Source organism: Aspergillus ambiguus (genome assembly GCF_047715705.1).
Source record: "Aspergillus ambiguus strain CBS 117.58 unplaced genomic scaffold BDV59scaffold_26, whole genome shotgun sequence".
Lineage (NCBI taxonomy): Eukaryota > Fungi > Ascomycota > Eurotiomycetes > Eurotiales > Aspergillaceae > Aspergillus > Aspergillus ambiguus.
The window spans coordinates 286,990-305,911 of NW_027395539.1; the positions used below are offsets into that span (position 1 = coordinate 286,990).

The 18,922-nt window shown below is 51.2% G+C and overlaps 5 protein-coding genes across 5 annotated transcripts; 4 read left to right on the top strand and 1 right to left on the bottom strand.

The window, feature by feature from the left end:
- The first annotated feature begins 62 nt into the window (after positions 1 to 62).
- atmA (DNA-binding protein kinase TEL1) lies at positions 63 to 9,372 on the top strand. Its single transcript, XM_073690425.1, has 9 exons — positions 63 to 307; positions 360 to 402; positions 469 to 1,806; positions 1,856 to 2,196; positions 2,248 to 6,709; positions 6,757 to 7,147; positions 7,211 to 8,272; positions 8,325 to 9,282; positions 9,337 to 9,372. Exons 1-9 carry the CDS (start codon positions 229 to 231, stop codon positions 9,354 to 9,356), a joined length of 8,694 nt encoding a protein of 2,897 aa, XP_073546051.1. The 5' UTR covers positions 63 to 228; the 3' UTR covers positions 9,357 to 9,372.
- Positions 9,373 to 9,728: 356 nt separating this feature from the next.
- BDV59DRAFT_72590 (gluconeogenesis factor YvcK family protein) lies at positions 9,729 to 11,548 on the top strand. Its single transcript, XM_073696978.1, has 2 exons — positions 9,729 to 10,007; positions 10,084 to 11,548. The coding sequence occupies exons 1-2, from the start codon at positions 9,809 to 9,811 to the stop codon at positions 11,424 to 11,426; spliced, it is 1,542 nt and encodes a 513-aa protein (XP_073546052.1). The 5' UTR covers positions 9,729 to 9,808; the 3' UTR covers positions 11,427 to 11,548.
- Positions 11,378 to 15,257, bottom strand: BDV59DRAFT_182998 (DNA-directed DNA polymerase gamma MIP1). Its single transcript, XM_073690426.1, has 2 exons — positions 14,954 to 15,257; positions 11,378 to 14,902 (listed from the first exon to the last, which is right to left on the bottom strand). The coding sequence occupies exons 1-2, from the start codon at positions 15,126 to 15,128 to the stop codon at positions 11,670 to 11,672; spliced, it is 3,408 nt and encodes a 1,135-aa protein (XP_073546053.1). The 5' UTR covers positions 15,129 to 15,257; the 3' UTR covers positions 11,378 to 11,669.
- Positions 15,258 to 15,418: 161 nt separating this feature from the next.
- On the top strand, positions 15,419 to 16,358 carry BDV59DRAFT_182999 (uncharacterized protein). Its single transcript, XM_073690427.1, has 2 exons — positions 15,419 to 15,850; positions 15,903 to 16,358. The coding sequence occupies exons 1-2, from the start codon at positions 15,469 to 15,471 to the stop codon at positions 16,121 to 16,123; spliced, it is 603 nt and encodes a 200-aa protein (XP_073546054.1). The 5' UTR covers positions 15,419 to 15,468; the 3' UTR covers positions 16,124 to 16,358.
- Positions 16,359 to 16,426: 68 nt separating this feature from the next.
- On the top strand, positions 16,427 to 18,921 carry BDV59DRAFT_183001 (putative CorA family metal ion transporter). Its single transcript, XM_073690428.1, has 5 exons — positions 16,427 to 18,366; positions 18,420 to 18,493; positions 18,546 to 18,598; positions 18,660 to 18,713; positions 18,763 to 18,921. Exons 1-5 carry the CDS (start codon positions 16,728 to 16,730, stop codon positions 18,860 to 18,862), a joined length of 1,920 nt encoding a protein of 639 aa, XP_073546055.1. The 5' UTR covers positions 16,427 to 16,727; the 3' UTR covers positions 18,863 to 18,921.
- Position 18,922: the final 1 nt, after the last annotated feature.

Consider the following 18,922-nt stretch of genomic DNA (forward strand, 5'->3'; position numbering starts at 1 on the left):
GACCAAAAATCCCGAAAAGGCGGGCGGAGCTTACTTTAGCTTACTCTACTTCCACACCCACCCACACACACGCGCGCCTTAGATCCAACGCCCGTCCATCATTCGTGCCCCTGACAACCTGGTGGTCTCTTGCTTCATGAACTGCGGTTCTATTTGATTTTCTTGTGATAATGAGCTGAAGGATGGTTCTCCCCGGGCTGTGGCGCGTATTCAGACCGAACCACCGTCATGGCGGAGATCACCGTTGAGAAAGCATTGTCGCTGCTGTCGTCGGACAAGCAAAAGGATCGCTCTGATGGCTTGGCTGGTATGTCCTATCTGGCTGGAACTTCGGCCTGTACCTCGCTCACCTGTCCTAGATCTGAAACATATCCTCCAGCAGAATAAACGAAACTCAAAGTTGTATGTGAAACCAGAAGTCTCCTACGCATGTCAAGGCTGGTGATTTAACGGGTGTAACTGGAACAGAACTTCGCTGAATGACAAGGCCTGTTACAAAATATTCGAGTCACTCTTCCGATTCGTTTCTGCCGAAAAGTCTCTCTATAACCGCGCACATTCCAAAGGCGCTTCGGCGACTCGTTTGTCGGCATGTGCTTCGGTCATACGCACGGCCGTCGATGTCTTCCTGCGCAATTTGCGGATGAGATCTGTTCGAGCAATCATTGACCATATAACTGATCTTCTCGTGGACCCAAACCATAGTATCTTTGACGTTCTCTGTGTGGACTACACAAAATGCCTGACCTCACTTCTCCACCACCCTCCGCACCGCGAGCATCTTGGACCTAGTGAATGGACAAAAGCCCTGGAGTTTTGCCTCAAAAGCATTGCCCCCCAGGATGACGAGAATACTTCGTTGGGGTCATCCAACGATCAGCGGTCTACTCTGGATGGCTATCTTGTTAGTGATCGCGGTTCAAACCCTGCTCGGATGACCCCTGCATTACCTGTGCGCGAGAGATCCAAAGGGAACAAGAGCGCGGTTGGTGAGGCAATGACCTGTATTCAACTGCTAACCATGTCTCCCAATGCACCGGTCCACGATACCTTTGACAAGATTCTGCTCCGGCTAGCGAAATTCCTGAGGCCATATAATATTCCTGGAACGGCTCACCAGGCTGCCATCAGAAGTGTAAACTCGGTAGTTATGAGGGTCATTTTCGATCAAACCGGGTTTGTCCGGACCTTCCTATTGAATTTGATCCCTACCATCCAACACCTGTGGACTACCAAACTCGTGAGCCTCAAGGATGAGCTACTAGTCACTCTCATGCTTTGCATGGTCATATTGACCGATGCTGTTCGACGAGAGCCGTCGGAGTCATTAGCTACCGCTATCGAAAACTTGACAGACGCTCTCTCCGCGGAATACAAGAGGCGTCCTGATAAAGAGATCCTGCAAATCGATGAGCTGACCTTTTACCAGCCGACTCTGGATTCCGGAGAGAAATTCGCAATATGGCCTCGCCTTGAGAGCCCGCGATCTGAGCATAACTGGACGGTTGTATGGGTTATTTCAAACTTAGTGAGATTGTCAGATGACATAACCACTTGCTTGTCATTATCTCGTGGCAGAAGCGACGAATCAGCGAAGAGACCGCGCCAGAAGTCGTTCATAGAGGATGTTTACCGTGACTCGGTTTTGGCTTCAGGCACTCGAAGACTGTGTGCCTTGCAGATGATCCCATTTATATCTGATCATACAAGTGTCGAGTCCAGAACTTCGTTGATACAGCGGTTGACCCCTAACATCCTTGATGATAATGGCATGATATCCTCTTGGACCATGATAGCAATGGCAAGGTGAGCAGTAGCAATTTGGACAGATGGGAAAGTGACTGACTGTTTTCAGCCTTGCTGGTAGTCCTGGGGTGGACTCGCAGTCGCTTAAAGCACCTTGGCGGCAGGTCTGGGACCTTGCCTCTCGGGCATCTTCCTCACAAATTACCTCGAGAGCCGCATGTACGCTAATGAACTGTATCCTCCAGTTTGATCTTTTGGAGTACTCGGAAGTTGTTGATGTCACAAGCTCTATGCTTTCGTCCGTCAATCTGAGCGGTCCTTCTACCCTGTCCGACTCCTCTCTGGCCCTTTGGGCAACGGCAGCTCGTGTGATCGGACAGATCAACCCCGGATCAGTCCCGAAAGCTGCCAATCAGATATGTGCATGGCTACGACAATCTTGGATGATCGGTGCGTATTCCCAATAGTCCTCTCCATGGGTATCAACTGAGGCAAGTCCAGGCACTGTAACAGACCGGTTACAGACCGCTCAGGTTGCCACATTTGCTCGTCCCCTGGATGTATTGAACTTGATTTTAGCGAGCACGAACAGGCCGTTCACGATGCCAAAGACCCTATTTCGGGGCCCCACGGGTCTAGTCGCCAGAGGCTGGCATTTCTTTCATACGTCCAGGCAACTGTTGAATTATATGTTCGACCTCGGGAATCTGATTGATTTCGTTGAGCCGTGGTTTCAAGAAAAGGCACTATCTCTGGAACCCTTCACCCGGCAAGATCCGAATGACCATGTCCTACTAGACCTGCTGAAGATGAAGTCCGAAGCATTTCTTCATGCCTGGAAGTCACTGTCTGAAGACAAGTCGCAGAACATAACTCTGGATACAATGCAAATCTTCGTGTCATTCTGCATACTGATCGCCTTATACGCACAATGCCTGCAGAAAACTTTCGCATCCCGCCTCCAAACACTGCAAGAAAATACGGATTGTCTTTGGAAAGGCTTGTGTTCATTTCTCGCTATTCGTGGGCCTGATTTCAGCCAAGTTTTTCTGGTGCAAATGGGCCCTCTCCTTAGCCCTGACCTGTATTCTCCAGAGACAAAATCTGTAGTCAAGCAAGGACTTTCACAACTTGTACTTCCGTTGGCCCGTTCCCTTGAGACTCACCGAAAAGCTCAGCAAGAAACTTTAGGTTCTCAAGACGATGAGACTATGGACTTGGACGATTCCCTGATGACTTCCGACGATAGGCAAGAAGAAGCTATTAGCATTGTCAACATGAACCGGGAAGCGCTGTCACTATTTCGCGACTTTGCCACATTCCAACGCTCTGTTACTATCCAGTTATCGGTTTTTGAGAGAATGAATGACTCTACGCACAACCTCCAGGCTGAAACGGGTGACGAAGCCTTGATAAACTACTTAACAGATCTAGATGAAGCTGATATTTTGTCGGCCCGTGCATTTTTGCCTCACGTATACCGTGCGTGCTCCGGGTTTAGGCGCTCTTCTCTGCTTCGAGTACTCGAAGACTTGGGAGAAAAATGTCTCCAAACGTACGAACTCGAACGTTGCGAGAACTCCCATATTCTTTGCATACATATGATGCACAGCTTTGTCAATTCATGGGCTACTGGGGAGAGTGATGACCTGACTGATTCCGCCTCAGATATTTACACATGGTTCACTGACGTGCTGTTGGCGAAAGGTCGAGCGTCCCCCGCTGTGCTCATGGCGCTTGTTGAACTTCTGGGAGGGCTCACAAGCTGCAATACCTCCTACGTAGTCGGTCAATCCAACCCATCCCCGAGGACTGGCCTGTTCATGATCCTACAGGAAGGGGATATTGCTGTGAAGTTTGGTGCCGGGACACTCATTTCAAACTTGTTTGGGCAATACCCACTGACAAACCACGACGCTATTTTTGATGACGTCCTTGAAAGCCTTCCCAGAGACCCAGACTGGCCTGAAGGGATTGCTTTGCGTCTTTTTATCCTCGCCCAGCTTGCATCTCGATGGCATACTTTGCTTCGGAGGAGTATCTATCATATGTTCGAGACACCAGCACAAGTTCCAAGCTCGCTCTGGTATGCTGAGAAATGCATTGGCGATGTTTCAGAGTCTCTTGGGCTCGCGGATGCAAGAGAACTCTTTCGACTCTTCTCTTCTCAGGTTCTTTACACTTGGATGGAGACACAGAGAGTTACGTCTATGCCATTCAGCATTTTCGGATACACCAGTATAGAAGAAATGATGATTGATGTCCAAGATGAAATTATTGGACAAATCATGATGCGGGCAAGGGATGCCGATGGGGCTGAATTTGCAGACCATCTTGGAACGCCATTTGTCGAGCTTCTAGCGCATTCTTTCTATAAAGCGGAAGCTTACAGCATCGCACGAGATCTCAGTACCCCTCCAGGACAGGGTAGTCAACCAAAAGGTGTAGAGAACCGCATGAAGAAAGCGTTAGGAACAGACCGTTTCTTGCGGCTAATCGACCAACAATTCCCACAGGCAATATCGGTGTTTTTCGAAGCATTGGATCAATATGAACAGGTTGAGAGAGCTCTTTCGAAGCGACCAGGTTTTAGCGGAGCTCTTAACACGATGAAGTGTATACTTGAGAAGAGCTCTTCTGATATCATCCTCCCTGCGAACCAGCAGCCGTCATTCAGAGCTCGTTTCCTTCTTGATGAACTTGAATTTTTGTGCAAGAGAAGCGGCTATGAGCTTGAGACGATATGGACTCCGGCTTTGGGATCCTACGTATGCCGAAATCTTCTGGAGTCAATACATCCCGCCCTTGGCTCACTTCATGCGTGTGGCGTTATCCGGAAGATTAGGATTCTGGTTTGTGTCGCTGGACCTGTCATGCTAGGCGATTACCCCCTTGAAATGATTCTCCATGCTCTACAGCCGTTTCTTATAGACATTTATTGCTCTGAGGATGCTTTGGGCATATTTTGGTACCTGTTAGAAGCAAGCAAGGATTATTTGACCGAAAACCCAGGCCTCATGGCTGGGGTCGCTGTCTCTACTTTGTTGTCTCTGGGAAAATTCCTGGCATCTCCTGCGGCTGATAAAAAAGTCGACTCTCAGTTCAAATCGGTGTCTAAAAAAGCACGGGACTTCCTGCAATGGTTTCAAGAGTACCTGGAAACCTACGAGTCCTCGGTCTTAACAGGAGGACAACAGGAGTTATTTAGGCGCCTAGTGGAGTCGTCCAACAGGCGTTATGTGGGCGATCAGAAAGGCGACGATAGAACTGAACGTGATGTTCTTCTGGAGGTATTTGGTGACAGGATCTCAAAGAAAAGTTTGCTGAGCAAACCGGTCTCAGATCACATAATCACCCTACTATGTGCTGACTCCATGCTGCCAGACGACTGGCAACTTGATGTACTCGATGATGAGCACGCTATCTCAAGCACTGTTGCGATATGCGAGACTCTTCAGAATTTTGATACCGAATCGAGATACCGACTATGGGCTGCTAGGGTTATTGGCCGAGCGTTTGCCTCTACTGGAACCATCAGTGATGACCTACTGAGAGAACAAAACCAGGACCTTTTCAAATATCCCCAGTCTGCTGTATCTCTGGAGGATTTCAATTTTTCTAAGGCGCGCATAGTAGAGATACTTTGCGACATGCTTCAGAAGAGCACGCCCAGGGAAATAGGCTTGATCGAACGGACATTGCGACTCATTGTCAGCAATCTTGATAAGTATGCAGACTTTGCACCATGTCGAGACATCATACCTATCTCTCTAATGAAGGCACTTACTTGGGCGCCTTATCAATGCCCTGCTCTTCCTCTCCCCTTCGAGGCTAGTGGAGACACCCCCGAGCTTGGGTGGCAACCGCAACTTTCATCAGCTCACTGGGCTCGAAATGTTGCACGATACTTGTCACAGGCAGCCATTGGAGACCCTGTTGTCGGAGCTTTGGGAAATATCATTTTTGCCATTCCAGAACTCGCAGCTCAACTCCTTCCGTATATCCTGCATGATGTGCTTCTGGCAGAACATCATGGGGAGGTACAGATACGCCAGGAGATATCCAATGTTTTCAAGCAAGCCCTTTGTGAAGTTGAAGACAGCACGATCCCCCATGCGCGGCTTGTCATCAACTGCATCTTGTATCTGCGAAATCAGCCGAAGCCGAAGGAGTCCACAATTGTGCAGCGCGATGAATGGCTTGATATTGATTTCGCGGAGGCATCTATGGCAGCGAATAAATGTTGTTTGCCGAAAACAGCCCTCATATTGCTCGAGACGCATACTTCTCGAGTGGTGCATGGATCACGTCGTTCCTCCTTTGTCAGATACGAAGCGCCACCTGAGATGTTGCATGAGATCTTCAAGAACATAGACGATCCGGATTTCTTTTACGGTATGCAGCAAACCTCGTCATTAAGCTCGGTCATGGAGACGCTTGAACGTGAGAGTTCGGGCTTCAAGAACCTCCTTTTTCAAAGTGCACAATATGACAGCGACATACAGAGGTTCGGAGATGGCAATGCTTTTGGTGTCCTTGGGGCACTGAATGCAGTAAATCTCCAGGGAATTGCCAATTCAATGTTTACTGTCGCTGGCGGAGGGCCAAAAGATACATCAAGCTCGTTCGATAGCATGCTGAAAGCTGCAACAAACCTGCGTAAATGGGATATCCCGGTTTCACCTCTGAACCCTTCTCCATCAGCAACGATCTTCAGAGCCTTTCAAAGTCTCAACACCTCGGCAATCCTAGAAGACGCAACGTCTTCTATCGATGAGTGTCTCCTGACGACTTTAAATCTCGTGACAAGTAGTAGCCGATCGGCATTGTCTTTAAGAACTGCAATGCGGGTTTTAGGCGTGGTGACGGAAATAAGTGATGTCTTGTGTCTCAGATCAGCCGAAGAGATCGAAAATGAGTGGCAGAAAATATCTTCGAGGAACTCCTGGCTGAAAACGACCAGGTAAGTACATGGCCTCCATATTACGAATATCATTCTGACATGGTCAGCGTCGATGAGGTCGGGGAGATACTGAATAGCCAAGAGGCTCTATTCTCGTCGATCAAACAAAGGGATTATCTGAAGTCTACTATGAACCTAAATGACTTTGATGCCCAGTTGCTCGAGGTGAAAGCAATTCGCCAGTCTCTGGCAATAACACGAAAGCATGGGATCGCACAGGCTTCGTTGAAGTCCGCTGTCTGCCTCTCCAAGATCTCAGAGCAATGTGCAGAATTAGGAATTAATTTGGATGCTGCTGCCAAATTTGACTTGGCCAATGTGTTGTGGGACCAGGGCGAAATGGCGCCGTCAATTCAAATGCTCCGCCAGCTGAGGGACCATAATGACTTGCACGCCCAGGCAGTACCTATCAGTCGTGCGGAGCTTCTCGTAACATTGGTAAGCCCCTTTTCACATCTCAATTATCAACCAACATTGTATACAGACCTAATTATCGTGCAGGGCCACCATGTGGCAGAGGCGCGCCTGGAAAAGCCGGAGGCCATAATTCAAGAGTATTTATCTCAGGCAGTCAAAGAATTACGAAAAAGCTCAGCCGGAGAAGAGGCTGGTAGGGTTTACCATGGGTTTGCAACATTCTGTGACCAGCAGTTGCAGAGCCCTGATGGCCTGGAAGACTTTACAAGAGTTGAACAGCTTCGAAACCGCAAGGAGAAGGAAGTCGAAGCCCTCGAGGATATGATGAAATCCGCAGAAGGGAGAGAGAGGGACGCGCTGAGATATCATCGGACGAAAACCAAGCAGTGGTTTGACCTGGATGACCGTGAATACCAACGTCTGTTGCAGAGCCGGGAGTCGTTCCTGCAGCAGTGCCTTGAGAACTATCTTCTTTGCCTCAAGGAGAGCGAAGAGTACAACAATGATGCCCTGCGATTCTGTGCTTTGTGGCTCGACAAGTCTGACAGTGACATTGCAAATAAAGCTACCTCCAAATATCTCCACCAGGTGCCAAGTCGAAAATTCGCACCCCTTATGAATCAGCTGAGCTCCCGCCTGCTGGATATTCCTGATGAATTCCAGTCGATGCTTTTCGCCTTAATATATCGCATATGTGTCGAACATCCGTTCCATGGAATGTACCAGATATTTGCGAGCAGCAAGTCGAAAGGCAGTAAGGATGAATCGGCACTGTCACGAAACCGGGCGGCCGGACGGTTAGTCGATGGCTTAAAGAACGACAAACGCATTGGGCCGACTTGGGTTGCAGTCCACAACACAAATATTAATTATGTGCGCTTTGCTATTGAGAGGCCAAGTGATAAACTGAAGAGCGGCGCAAAGGTCCCTCTGAATAAGTTACCGACTGGCGAACGCCTGGAGCGAGATGCGGCCACACAAAGACTGCCGCCGCCCACAATGCATATTGGCATTCGAATTGATTGCGATTATAGCGGCATCCCTAGACTTGTTCGGTATCACCCGGAGTTTACAATTGCGTCGGGTGTAAGTGCGCCCAAGATCGTCTCAGCGTGGGCAAGCAACGGCCAGCGGTATAAGCAATTGGTAAGAGATTATGATCCTTCCGGCCAAGGCACTGGACTAACTATTTCGACAGTTCAAAGGGGGGAATGATGACTTGCGCCAAGACGCAATCATGGAACAAGTTTTCGAACAAGTCAGCAGCTTGCTTAAGGACCACCAGGTAACTCGACAGCGCAACTTGGGCATCCGCACGTACAAGGTTCTGCCCTTGACTTCTAATGCTGGAATCATTGAATTCGTCCCGCATACTATACCCCTACACGACTATTTGATGCCCGCACATCAGAGGTACTTCCCCAAAGACATGAAGCCAAATGTCTGTCGGAAGCATATCGCGGACGTTCAGACCCGGTCGCTTGACCAGCGAGTCAGGACATACCGCCAGGTTACGGAGCACTTCCATCCGGTCATGCGGTACTTTTTCATGGAGAATTTCAACAATCCCGATGACTGGTTCGGTAAGCGGTTGTCGTACACTCGTAGCACGGCAGCGATTTCGATCCTTGGCCACGTGCTTGGGTTGGGGGACCGACACGGTCATAACATTCTCCTCGACGAACGGACAGGAGAGGTTGTACATATTGATCTGGGGGTAGCATTTGAACAGGGCCGAGTCCTACCAGTTCCGGAGGTGGTCCCGTTCCGTTTGACGCGCGACCTAGTCGACGGGATGGGGATCACCAAAACGGAGGGAGTCTTCCGTCGCTGTTGTGAGTTTACGCTGGAAGCGCTCCGACAGGAATCATACAGCATCATGACCATTCTTGACGTGCTGCGATATGATCCGTTGTACAGCTGGACCGTGTCGCCGTTGCGAATGAAGAAAATGCAGGACACCTCGGAAGCCGGTGATGGCCCCCCTGTCCTACCAGGCGCCGTCGACAAACGTCAGACCAATGAGCCCAGTGAGGCGGATCGTGCCTTGACCGTCGTAGCGAAGAAGCTCAGTAAGACGCTGAGTGTGACTGCAACGGTCAACGAGTTGATCCAGCAGGCGACGGACGAGAAGAACCTGGCAGTTCTCTACTGTGGTAAGTGCTTTCGTGCGGTCTGTAGTGAATATGAATGGGGCTGACTGGCTGCAGGCTGGGCTGCATATGCATGATCTAGATTTGTGTCCTTGTATATAACAAATGATTCTGATAGTGCATCAGACAATTTTTTCTAGCTACTTCGCCTTGCTAGTTAGTACATGAGTAGGACGAATTGTAGAAGGGCATGCCAAATCACGTGACATCTATCCACATCCGGATTCTCTAGTTTGGACAGATAAATCCATCGCGACAAGTTCTGATTTACTTTCCCCAGAGACGACTCCGACCTTGCCCGTTCATCATCCGTGGATTCCACTCTCCGGGACCACTGAACCTGAACGTCTGTCGGGTGATCTTGGCTGATCCGATATTGTATTCGTGGCTGCTACGGGACCGCACCGGATCGTCGTCTGCTCCATTTCCCGTCAACGGCCATACTTCTAGCCACAACAGCGTTCGCTCAACGTTTCTCCTGCCCCCGGCTCGGGGTCCCCAAAGCGACTCTGCTGTCTGAGAAACTACTATGGCGACGACAACGCCAAACCGGGGCCTTGTTGTTTTCTCCGGCGGCAGTGCCGCAAATAACCTTGTGGATGTTTTCAGCACTGTCCGTCACAGCAAGGACTGTGTCCTGAGCTATATCATCCCCATTAGTGACAATGGAGGATCATCATCGGAGTTGATTCGTATCTTTGGGGGTCCTGGGATAGGCGACGTGCGAAGTAAGAACAGCGTCCTTCACGTTATCCTGTCGATTTAATCCCCATCTTTGACGCATCCATCTGACCTTCTATATAGGTAGACTGGTCCGTCTGATCCCAGATTCGTCGCCAGGGTCTGAGCGCGCTGCGATCAAGGCGCTTTTCAATCATCGTCTTCCAGCGGACGCATCCGCTGCTCATGCAGAGTGGCACGCGATCGTGGATGGGACTTCCGACCTCTGGACCGCTATCACGCCGGCGAAGAAAGAACTGATCCGTTCATTCTTCAACCTTTTGAACCTAGAGATCCTCAAACGGGCCCGACCCCCTGCATCGACCTTTGACTTCACTTCCGCCAGCGTCGGCAACCTGTTCCTGACTGGCGCGCGACTGTTCAGTGGTAGTTTCGAGAGCGCCATTTACCTGTTGGGCAGTATTTGCGGCGTCCCCTCGGACGTGGACCGCGTTATTCCGGCCATCAACTCCAACTTCTCCCATCATATTTCCGCATCTCTGGCGAACGGCACTGTAATTGTCGGCCAAAACAGCATCTCACATCCCAGCGAGGTGACCGCCCTGCAGCCGCGCCCGGGTTCGCGCCGGCCCAGCCTGCTCCTCGCCGATGGCGGCGAAGACCTCGAAGACACAGACTCCTCAGATGACTCCGCGACGGCCATCTCATACGAGGATGATCACCCACCGGGATCCCTACCCACCCTACGCCACAAGAACATCCGGTTCAGCAAAGTCGAGAATGAGGACCTGCCATCGCGCATCACCCGCATCTGGTACATCAATCCGTACGGCCAGGAGATCCGGCCACCGGCCAATCCACGCGTGCTGGAGGCATTACGAGATGCACAGGCGGTCATCTACAGCATCGGCTCTCTCTACACATCCCTCGTCCCGTCCTTGATCCTCCGTGGCGTGGGTCAGGGGATCGTGACCAGTCCGGCGCGGCACAAAATCCTCATTCTGAATGGCTCGCTCGACCGCGAAACCGGCCCGCCGTCCGAGCCCTTCACCGCCGTCGATTTCGTGGACGCCATCACTCGCGCCGGGGAGGAGAGTCGAGGTCGCCTGTCTGCCGCGCCTGTCCCTCCTCGCTCGACTCCACGTTCTGCGCTCCCTTACACCTCCTACGTCACCCATATCCTCCATCTTGACGGGCCGGGCACCCCGCGGGTCGACCGGGAACGCTTGGCGGAGATGGGAATCGAGACTCTTCGGCTTTATGGCCGGAAGATCGTCAAAACAGGAGCAGATGGCGCGGAGATCCCAGTGGGAATGAAATACGACGCTACTGCCCTTGTGCAGGCCTTGGAGGTGGTACTAGGGAAGAAGGGGGATGCCATGCTCCGCGGTGGGGATGGGAATGGATTGAGTCGACGGAATACTTTGGATCCTGGGCGAAAGCGGGCAGTGGATAGAACAGCCTGACTGACTTAATGTCTTGGTTCGTGGAAAGGAGGTATATACATTTGTTGCTCAAATCATAATCCACATGGAAATCGTAGAGATAGGAGATAATATCACATGGAAAAATGCATGCCACTCATGCAGGCAATCCGACGCCATCCCAATGCTTGCGCGTTCAGCATAATACAGAAACAAAGGAAATTGTGTTGTTGCAAACCAGACAATATGTACGACGAAATAGCGAGAGAAATACAGGAAGATGGATCAGACCCTAGCCGAGGGACGGGATTTCCAGTTCTGCCGATTGAACCCAACCTGGGGATGCCGGCTCCCCTGGGGGAAGCTCTGGAAATCGTGGTAAAGTCCTGATCCCACATCCATTAAGATGGCTTTTTGAGGACCTGCAGCGGGGGAGGCAGTTGCACTAACACGGCCCTTCTGTGAGTTTGGCGTGGACGAGGATTGGGCGGCAGCTTTCGCTTTAGAGACCTCCTTGATAATCTCGCGAAGCTCTTGGTCATCCTTGGTAATTTGAGCCCGGATGAAAGCAGGATTATATGTGGCTTGGAGAGAGGACATAACGGATTCCCGTGGTGTGTAGGCGTATTTCTCGGGGGTAGGTAGGTCATTAGAGGTGATGGAGGGATCCAGGAAGGCCTCATGGTTCTTCTGCAAAAGCTGGGTGATATCCAAACTTTCGCCGTGGGGAATCTTATGCGGGTGGGACGGAGTCACACAATCCATGTCCACCTCTTTCCGCAGGACATGATCAATATCAACGGCAGAAAAGTATGCACAGCCCTGTGGTAGGTCGTTAATTCCAACCTGCTGCGCGAACATGGCGCGCGTCCAGACATTTGCGATCTGTAAAGCCAGCGCAGCTCGATACTTGTCCTCATCCTTGACTAGATATCTGATCTCGTCATGAACGGTAATCGCTAGACGGGCTTTGATATTGAAGCGACGGATGAGATAGTCCATCCCTACAATCAGAAGGTGGAGATAATCGACACCAGATGACTGGATTGCCCAGTTAATACGAGACGTCATGAAGCTCCCCTTGTTGATAAAGCGTCGCATCAGAGCCTCTGTGATACCAGCGCCTAGCGTCGGTGTCCTGGGTCTCTCCTGTTCAGCAAACTCTTCCAGCTTGTTGAAGACAAAAGACTCTGTGCCTCCACGCCAAAACGGACCTTCATTTAGGATGCGACGGGTTGTACGAGTGCCCTTGGTTTCCTTGTACAAATTGCTCGCCACCTCCTGTGTCTCCCTCTCCGTCATAGAAGGATTAAACTGTCGCAGCAAGGTGGCAGCAAATTTAACACCAGCACCGTAGATACGTCCGTAGTTGAAGACTTTGGCATCGTTGCGGGAAATGCCGAGAATCTTCGCGGTGCGGGAGTGCATATCTGTCCCTGCTGCCTTAGACCCTTCCAGAGTCATAAAGCCGATCGCATTTCCACCGTGGATTTGAAATTGCGCATCCCCAATGAGACTGGCAATCCATAACTCTTGCGAATCAACGTCTGCACCAACAAAGACATGGCCGGGAGGGGCTTTAATCATGGCCTTGAGTTCCGACCCTACCCTGTTTTCTTTCGCGTTACTTGCCGTGAGCCATGTGTTTTCCACGGCTCGCCGAGTGATGGTACCCATCGGTATAATTTGAGGAAGGATGAAGCCTATCCTGCTTTCGGGATTATTAAGCTTAGCGTTGCCGACTTCGTCTTGATAAACGACCATCTGACTCATGATCCGATCTCGTGCACTAATCCAGTAAGAGCAGGAGGCATTCATCTCCAAAGCCTCCTTGGCGAGTGCGAATTGAGAAGAGAGGGTCCCACGCTCGAAATATTGCATGTATCCTTTGGCCAACGGGTTGATGCACCTTGCCTGGGGGCCGTCTTTGTGAGGAAGCTTGAAGTATATGTGTCTTCGGTCATTGCGTAACTCGATGTTCTTCTCCTCTGCCATGTCGCATACAACGACAGGTTGGTTCTCATACTTCTTGACCTGGTCACGGGGGACTTTGAACGTCCATCCAAACTTATCAGACCACGTTAGAGGATGTTGATCCCACGACAGTTTCAGAAGGATGGGCGCAATGCGAGTCCGCACGGTCAAGTTAATATCAGATGTGTTCGTAGCGAACAGATCCTTGTACCATTTTGGCATGCCAGGCTTCTTCTGCCTAGCCGCTGGTCGTGGGGGATCGCCTTTCTTCTTCCCCTTCACCATCTTCACTTCTTGGCCTGACCAGTCTAGTTGCCTTAACCAAGGGTCTTTGGTATATACTTCGGGATGGTCCTTCACCTTCAAAGCCTCGTTGCACAGCTCGACCAACTTGCGCTGCACATCCTCAAGGCGTTGATGGTATGTAGTCTCGGCGTTCGTTAGGTACTCCTGCCAGGATTGATTGACCGGCAGTATAACAGAGGAGAGATGGCGGAGCGCCCCAAAGCTCACTGGATGAGGGCACACCTTAAGAAAGCTCGGGAAGACCTTTTTGTAAACACGATGGGTGATAGCCACATCGGCAGCACAATAGTCGAGGAGCTCTTCTAGCTTTCCCATAATCCCTCCTCTGTCAAGTTCACCAAAGTAGTCTCGCTGTGCCTTGTCGATTGTGACATCACAGTGGAATTTGGCTACGTCACGAAGGGAATTGACGGAGCTCCTTCCCACCCACAGCTCCTCCTCTTCGTCACGGAGCATCTTGCTTTCGAGAAGTGCCGCAAGTTCCACTGCATTGGTCTCGCTCGCAAGCTTGTCCCTCAGGTCTCTGTTCTTCTTATGACGCATCCATGTGGGTCTTTGCTGCGAACACATGCCGTTGACCGCCACGTGAAGCGACATCGTGTCGACGAAGAAGTTGCGTGTCTGCTTCATATCGTATTCCTCCAGCACCCGTGCCCTATCGTAGCCAATATTGTGTCCGATGACAATACGTGGCTGAGATGGGTCTCCAAGGGGGATGAGTTGGACCTTGTTTTCGGACTCTCCGAGGAGCCAGGGCGAAAGCCACGCATACCAGGCTGTCGGACTAACTGCGCAAGCCATAACGGCAAAAGAATGCTCTTTCCACATAACCTCGGTATCGAACGTTAGCATCGACTCGTTTGGAGCATCCACAGGTTCCCAGGAACCGTCACGATTGTATTTTGTCCACCCACTGCGTTTGATCCACTGACGAGGTATGTCCGGGGAGTTTACGGTGGCGTAGGTATTCGCATAAGTCAAGTATGGCTCCGAAGCGTCCATTCCGAGCTTATAGAAATGCTCGTCCATTGTCTGGCCCTGCAGGGGAGGCAGGTCGAAGGCGACCGGCTGGGCGGCTTCCTGGGATTTGCCGAGGAGATCATGTCGCGAGAGATGTTCCTTCGACAGTTCGACCAAGGCGGGATCGGGAGGGTTGGAGCGGACGGGGAAGACTTGGGAATACACATGGTCACTCAATTGCTGGACTCCGATCTCATTAAACCTAGCGGAAGCGGGAACTGGGAAGTCAGTACGCGCACCGTCGCGCATTCCGCACAGGGGGCACCAACCTGAAAGAGACTCTCGATGTAGGTCACTGGAAGCATTTTCTGAGTAGAACCGGGCGGTAGCACGGTATATTCGTGGGCGTATGAGTAGTGGCGACCGAAATCTCTGCGCACATGAGCGGAGGCCACCCCTGGAATAGGGCGCGCGCCCGAGATTCCAGAGCATAATCGAGGCCATAAGACAGTCAGACTTGAGTCGCGGGTGGCATGATAGCGCGAGCTGCCGCAGCACTGACTGCGAGGTCGGGACAGGGAGGGTAGAGGAGTTGTCTGGGGTTGAGTGTATGGGGGAAGTGCCGGAGGGACGGGATGGATGGCTGTTATCCAATCCAGACTTTCCTATCGCGGTAGGCCGGCGTCATGCAGCCGGAACATCTAATCTTCCGGTGTATCTATTCACCGCCTTCTTCTTCAGGACTGCGTCTGTCCCTATCGATAAACCCTCAACGATCACCGCCACCTCTGTATCAACGATCCACTCCCGAGGGATTCGGAGCGGTTTACCTCTCACTCTCGGCATGGAACGAAGTCGTCCCTTCCCTTGCAGCTCTCCCCAGAGCTCAGATGCCCTGGAGGCTTCATCACTTGCCCTCCCCGAGGCGCCACCTGTCAATGATTCACCGCACGAGAGGTCCCATCTCAGAAAACGCCGCCGCGTGAGCCATGGGCATTCCGAGACGAACCCGCTCCCCACGATAAATCAACAAGACGATACTACCATCGAATTAATTGATACCGCCGAAGGATCGTCCGCTCTGTCGAGAGCCTTGGCCAAACAAAGAGAAGACGCGGTGCGGGCGCAACAAAATGCAGACCACGAGCAAGGGCGGTCCTCATTGGCTAGTTATAAATGTCCGGTGTGTATGGATGCGCCGGTTGATGCCACCAGCACCATATGCGGTATGTGCGATGGGGAGGGGTCAAGATTCGATCCATTGCTGAGACAATCTAGGACATCTTTTCTGTCACAAGTGTATCGTCGACACGTTGAAGTTCAGCGAAGAACAGAGGATTGACGCACCAGGCCGAGGCCCAAAAGGCATGTGCCCTGTGTGTCGCAAACCCCTCACCCGATCAGATCTCCCGGGCCCGAAGAGGAACCTGATACCTCTACAACTGAAGCTGTCGACGCGGAAACGCAATCCGGAGTCGACAAATGTGTCGACGGCTTGACCCTAGTTTTTTGCTTGCATCTTATGGAGTTGGGTGATGGTCAATCGCGATCTCTGCCGGCGTTCTGTGCATTTCTCTGGGATCTAACCTGATGACGACGTGATGTCTATGGGACGAAGCTTATGAATGTATGTGGGTTTACTAAATCAGGATTCTGGGAATTTATCTGCATACTGTCGTGCATACTGTAATGCGAGAGAGCTAATGAGCTCATGCCGCTGCTAAAAGGTTAAGGTTGACGTAGCCGGAGTTTAGTTCGTCTTTAGTTTAGTTTGCTTGACTCCTGCCGCTCTCTGCCGCCCTCCCTCTTCAACCTCTCCCCCCAACAGCTCAAGTTTTCCGTTCTCCATCATAGACCGAATAGACCGAATATCTGCGTTGCTGTTTTCTGCCGTTTCCTGTTACCCGGTCGCATTCATCTCCTCGTGCCATCTGCGGATAAACCGGATTAATTCCCAACGTCATTCTCCGCGATGTTTCCCTCGCCGACCCGCACAAGGCGACTCATCAAACTGCATCTTTGAAGATAGACGCATATCCATACAACTGAAAGAACCTACTCTTTTACCTATGTGCAGGCTTTGATTTGTGCTCTCCACGCAGCATGAGGCGATATGTGTCCAACGGTTCGCACGAGCCTGAACGTGGGTCTGGTTCTCAAACTGCAATAGACATTGAGGCGCAGGCACCGTCCCCAAAGACTTCCATCGCCCCTCAATCGGCGTCGCCAGCTGGGATAGAACCAACCTCCCCGGAGACGTTTACGTCCGCAACGAGGGTCCCCTCTCGAGACACCATCCGCAATCGGGGGCGACGAAACACGGCTCGCTCGTATCATCCAGAGACATTGACTCATGATCCAACCTGGCAGCCAGGGACTGAGCCTGGCATTGATCCCAGCAAGCCGTTGCCCCCGTATAATGCGGAGTGGTCAACGACTGTGCCGATCGCATCGAACAAGCCATGCGAGATCATCGTAGTGGATTTTTCGCAACATGAAATGCGACAGTATGCGTTGGACAACGATACCTTGGGGCCATTCCTTGAAAGGGAGAGGGAGCCATGGGTACAATGCCGGTGGATCAACGTCAACGGCTTGAGCTGGGATGTAATCAGTGCTCTGGGAAATCAAAAAGGACTCCACCGACTGGCGATTGAGGACTTGGTCAACACAACCAACCGGACCAAGGTCGACTGGTATTCGGACCATGCGTATATTGTGCTCACACTGCAAAAATTGGTCAAATTGGTGGAGGAAACGAGCGAATCGGACGACGAGTCCCATGACGGACAAACAACGTCCATATCGGAACGGAGGAGTTCCTCAGTGAGCAACAGGACTGTATCAGCCAAGAAGCCATCTAAGCGGGGCGTTGTACTAGAGGCATTGAAAGATCTCGTCCGCATCAGGTCGAGGCAAGACACGTCCGAAGACAGTCGTATCATGGCAACTAGTGTTCGGCCATGCCCAGGGATCAGCTCGAAAGATAAGACTGATTTGAGCGATATTGCCAATGCTGGATGCACGGCCCGTAGCATTCAACGCTACAGAGGGGGTCCCAATGAAGACCGGATTGCGTTCATGGAACGCCATGCTGTCCTAGCTGCCAAGGGACTGAGTGTGACCCTCGAGCAGGTGTCCATCTTTTTGCACGGCGATAACACCGTGACGTCCTTTTTCGAAACGAGTGCGGACGACATCGAAGTGCCTATTGTCAAGCGTCTGAGCTCGCCGGAAACTATCTTGCGCCAATCGTGTGATGCGAGCATGCTTGTTCAAGCTATATTGGATGCTATTATTGACCTTGCAATTCCCGTGACGACAGCGTACCAAGATGCTATTGGCGATCTGGAATTGGAAGTACTAACAGACCCAGACATCGACCAGTCCAAAAGCTTGTATATTTTGACTTCGGAAATTGCCATCCTTCGAAATTCCATGCAACCTATTGTGACGGTCATTAACGCTCTCCGGGACCACCGTTCGGAGCCCGTTAGCACTCCGGGGTTTGGTGTACTGAAGGGCTTCGGACCTGCGACTCCTTCCGACCCCGATGCGGCTCACTACATAGGAGCAGCTACACCAAATTTGAAGAGTGTTGGCGGATCCAGCGTTTCTATCAGCTCAATGTGCCATACGTATCTAGGCGATGCCTTGGACCATTGCATTACGATTGTTGAGGGATACGATCAGATGCGCCGCGCTGCGGACAACATGATTGATCTTATATTTAATACAATTGGTACATGTCTGGACCGACTTGTCACGAGGAGGGCACTAACCATTTACATCCAGGGGCATACCAAAACGAAAGCATGAAGCAGCTGACGCTTGTAACGTGTTTCTACCTTCCTCTGACGTTCCTGACGGTTTGTTCATCCTTCAGCTGCATTTGTAGAGGCAGAACTAACACTAGAAAAGGGATATTTTGGGATGAACTTCGAATCATTCCAGGGGATTCAGCATAGCGATTCGTAAGTAGACGAGCAAAGCAACAGCCTTGATAGGAGAAACCCCTAACCTTTTAACGCACAGGTATTTTTGGATGATTGCTGTCCCGTTTGTCTTTGCAACGACTGTATTTTTAATGTAAGTCTGCACGATCCCTCGCACTTCTCCATACTGATCTTTTCTTCAGGCGCGACAAGCTCCAGCGCTATCTGGTGCTGCTTGCACAGAGACGTCTCATTTCAAGCTCGAGAAGACAGAGGCGGAAGAAGAAAGCCGTGAAATTATAGTGACGTGGCGGTTGGTGTATATTGTAACCCTCTCAGAGTATATAGAAGCCATGGCGGCCT

Excerpts from the sequence above, each read along its gene's own strand:
- atmA (XM_073690425.1), top strand. The coding sequence starts at position 229 with ATGGCGGAGATCACCGTTGAGAAAGCATTGTCGCTGCTGTCGTCGGAC. Across the intron at positions 308-359 it reads TCGCTCTGATGGCTTGGCTG|ATCTGAAACATATCCTCCAG; the intron begins GTATGTCCTATC and ends CACCTGTCCTAG. Across the intron at positions 1,807-1,855 it reads ACCATGATAGCAATGGCAAG|CCTTGCTGGTAGTCCTGGGG; the intron begins GTGAGCAGTAGC and ends GACTGTTTTCAG.
- BDV59DRAFT_72590 (XM_073696978.1), top strand. The coding sequence starts at position 9,809 with ATGGCGACGACAACGCCAAACCGGGGCCTTGTTGTTTTCTCCGGCGGC. Across the intron at positions 10,008-10,083 it reads TGGGATAGGCGACGTGCGAA|GTAGACTGGTCCGTCTGATC; the intron begins GTAAGAACAGCG and ends CCTTCTATATAG.
- BDV59DRAFT_182998 (XM_073690426.1), bottom strand. The coding sequence starts at position 15,128 with ATGGCCTCGATTATGCTCTGGAATCTCGGGCGCGCGCCCTATTCCAGG. Across the intron at positions 14,903-14,953 it reads ACATCGAGAGTCTCTTTCAG|TTCCCGCTTCCGCTAGGTTT; the intron begins GTTGGTGCCCCC and ends CTGACTTCCCAG.
- BDV59DRAFT_182999 (XM_073690427.1), top strand. The coding sequence starts at position 15,469 with ATGGAACGAAGTCGTCCCTTCCCTTGCAGCTCTCCCCAGAGCTCAGAT. Across the intron at positions 15,851-15,902 it reads TGCCACCAGCACCATATGCG|GACATCTTTTCTGTCACAAG; the intron begins GTATGTGCGATG and ends GAGACAATCTAG.
- BDV59DRAFT_183001 (XM_073690428.1), top strand. The coding sequence starts at position 16,728 with ATGAGGCGATATGTGTCCAACGGTTCGCACGAGCCTGAACGTGGGTCT. Across the intron at positions 18,494-18,545 it reads TTCCTCTGACGTTCCTGACG|GGATATTTTGGGATGAACTT; the intron begins GTTTGTTCATCC and ends ACACTAGAAAAG. Across the intron at positions 18,714-18,762 it reads GCAACGACTGTATTTTTAAT|GCGCGACAAGCTCCAGCGCT; the intron begins GTAAGTCTGCAC and ends TCTTTTCTTCAG.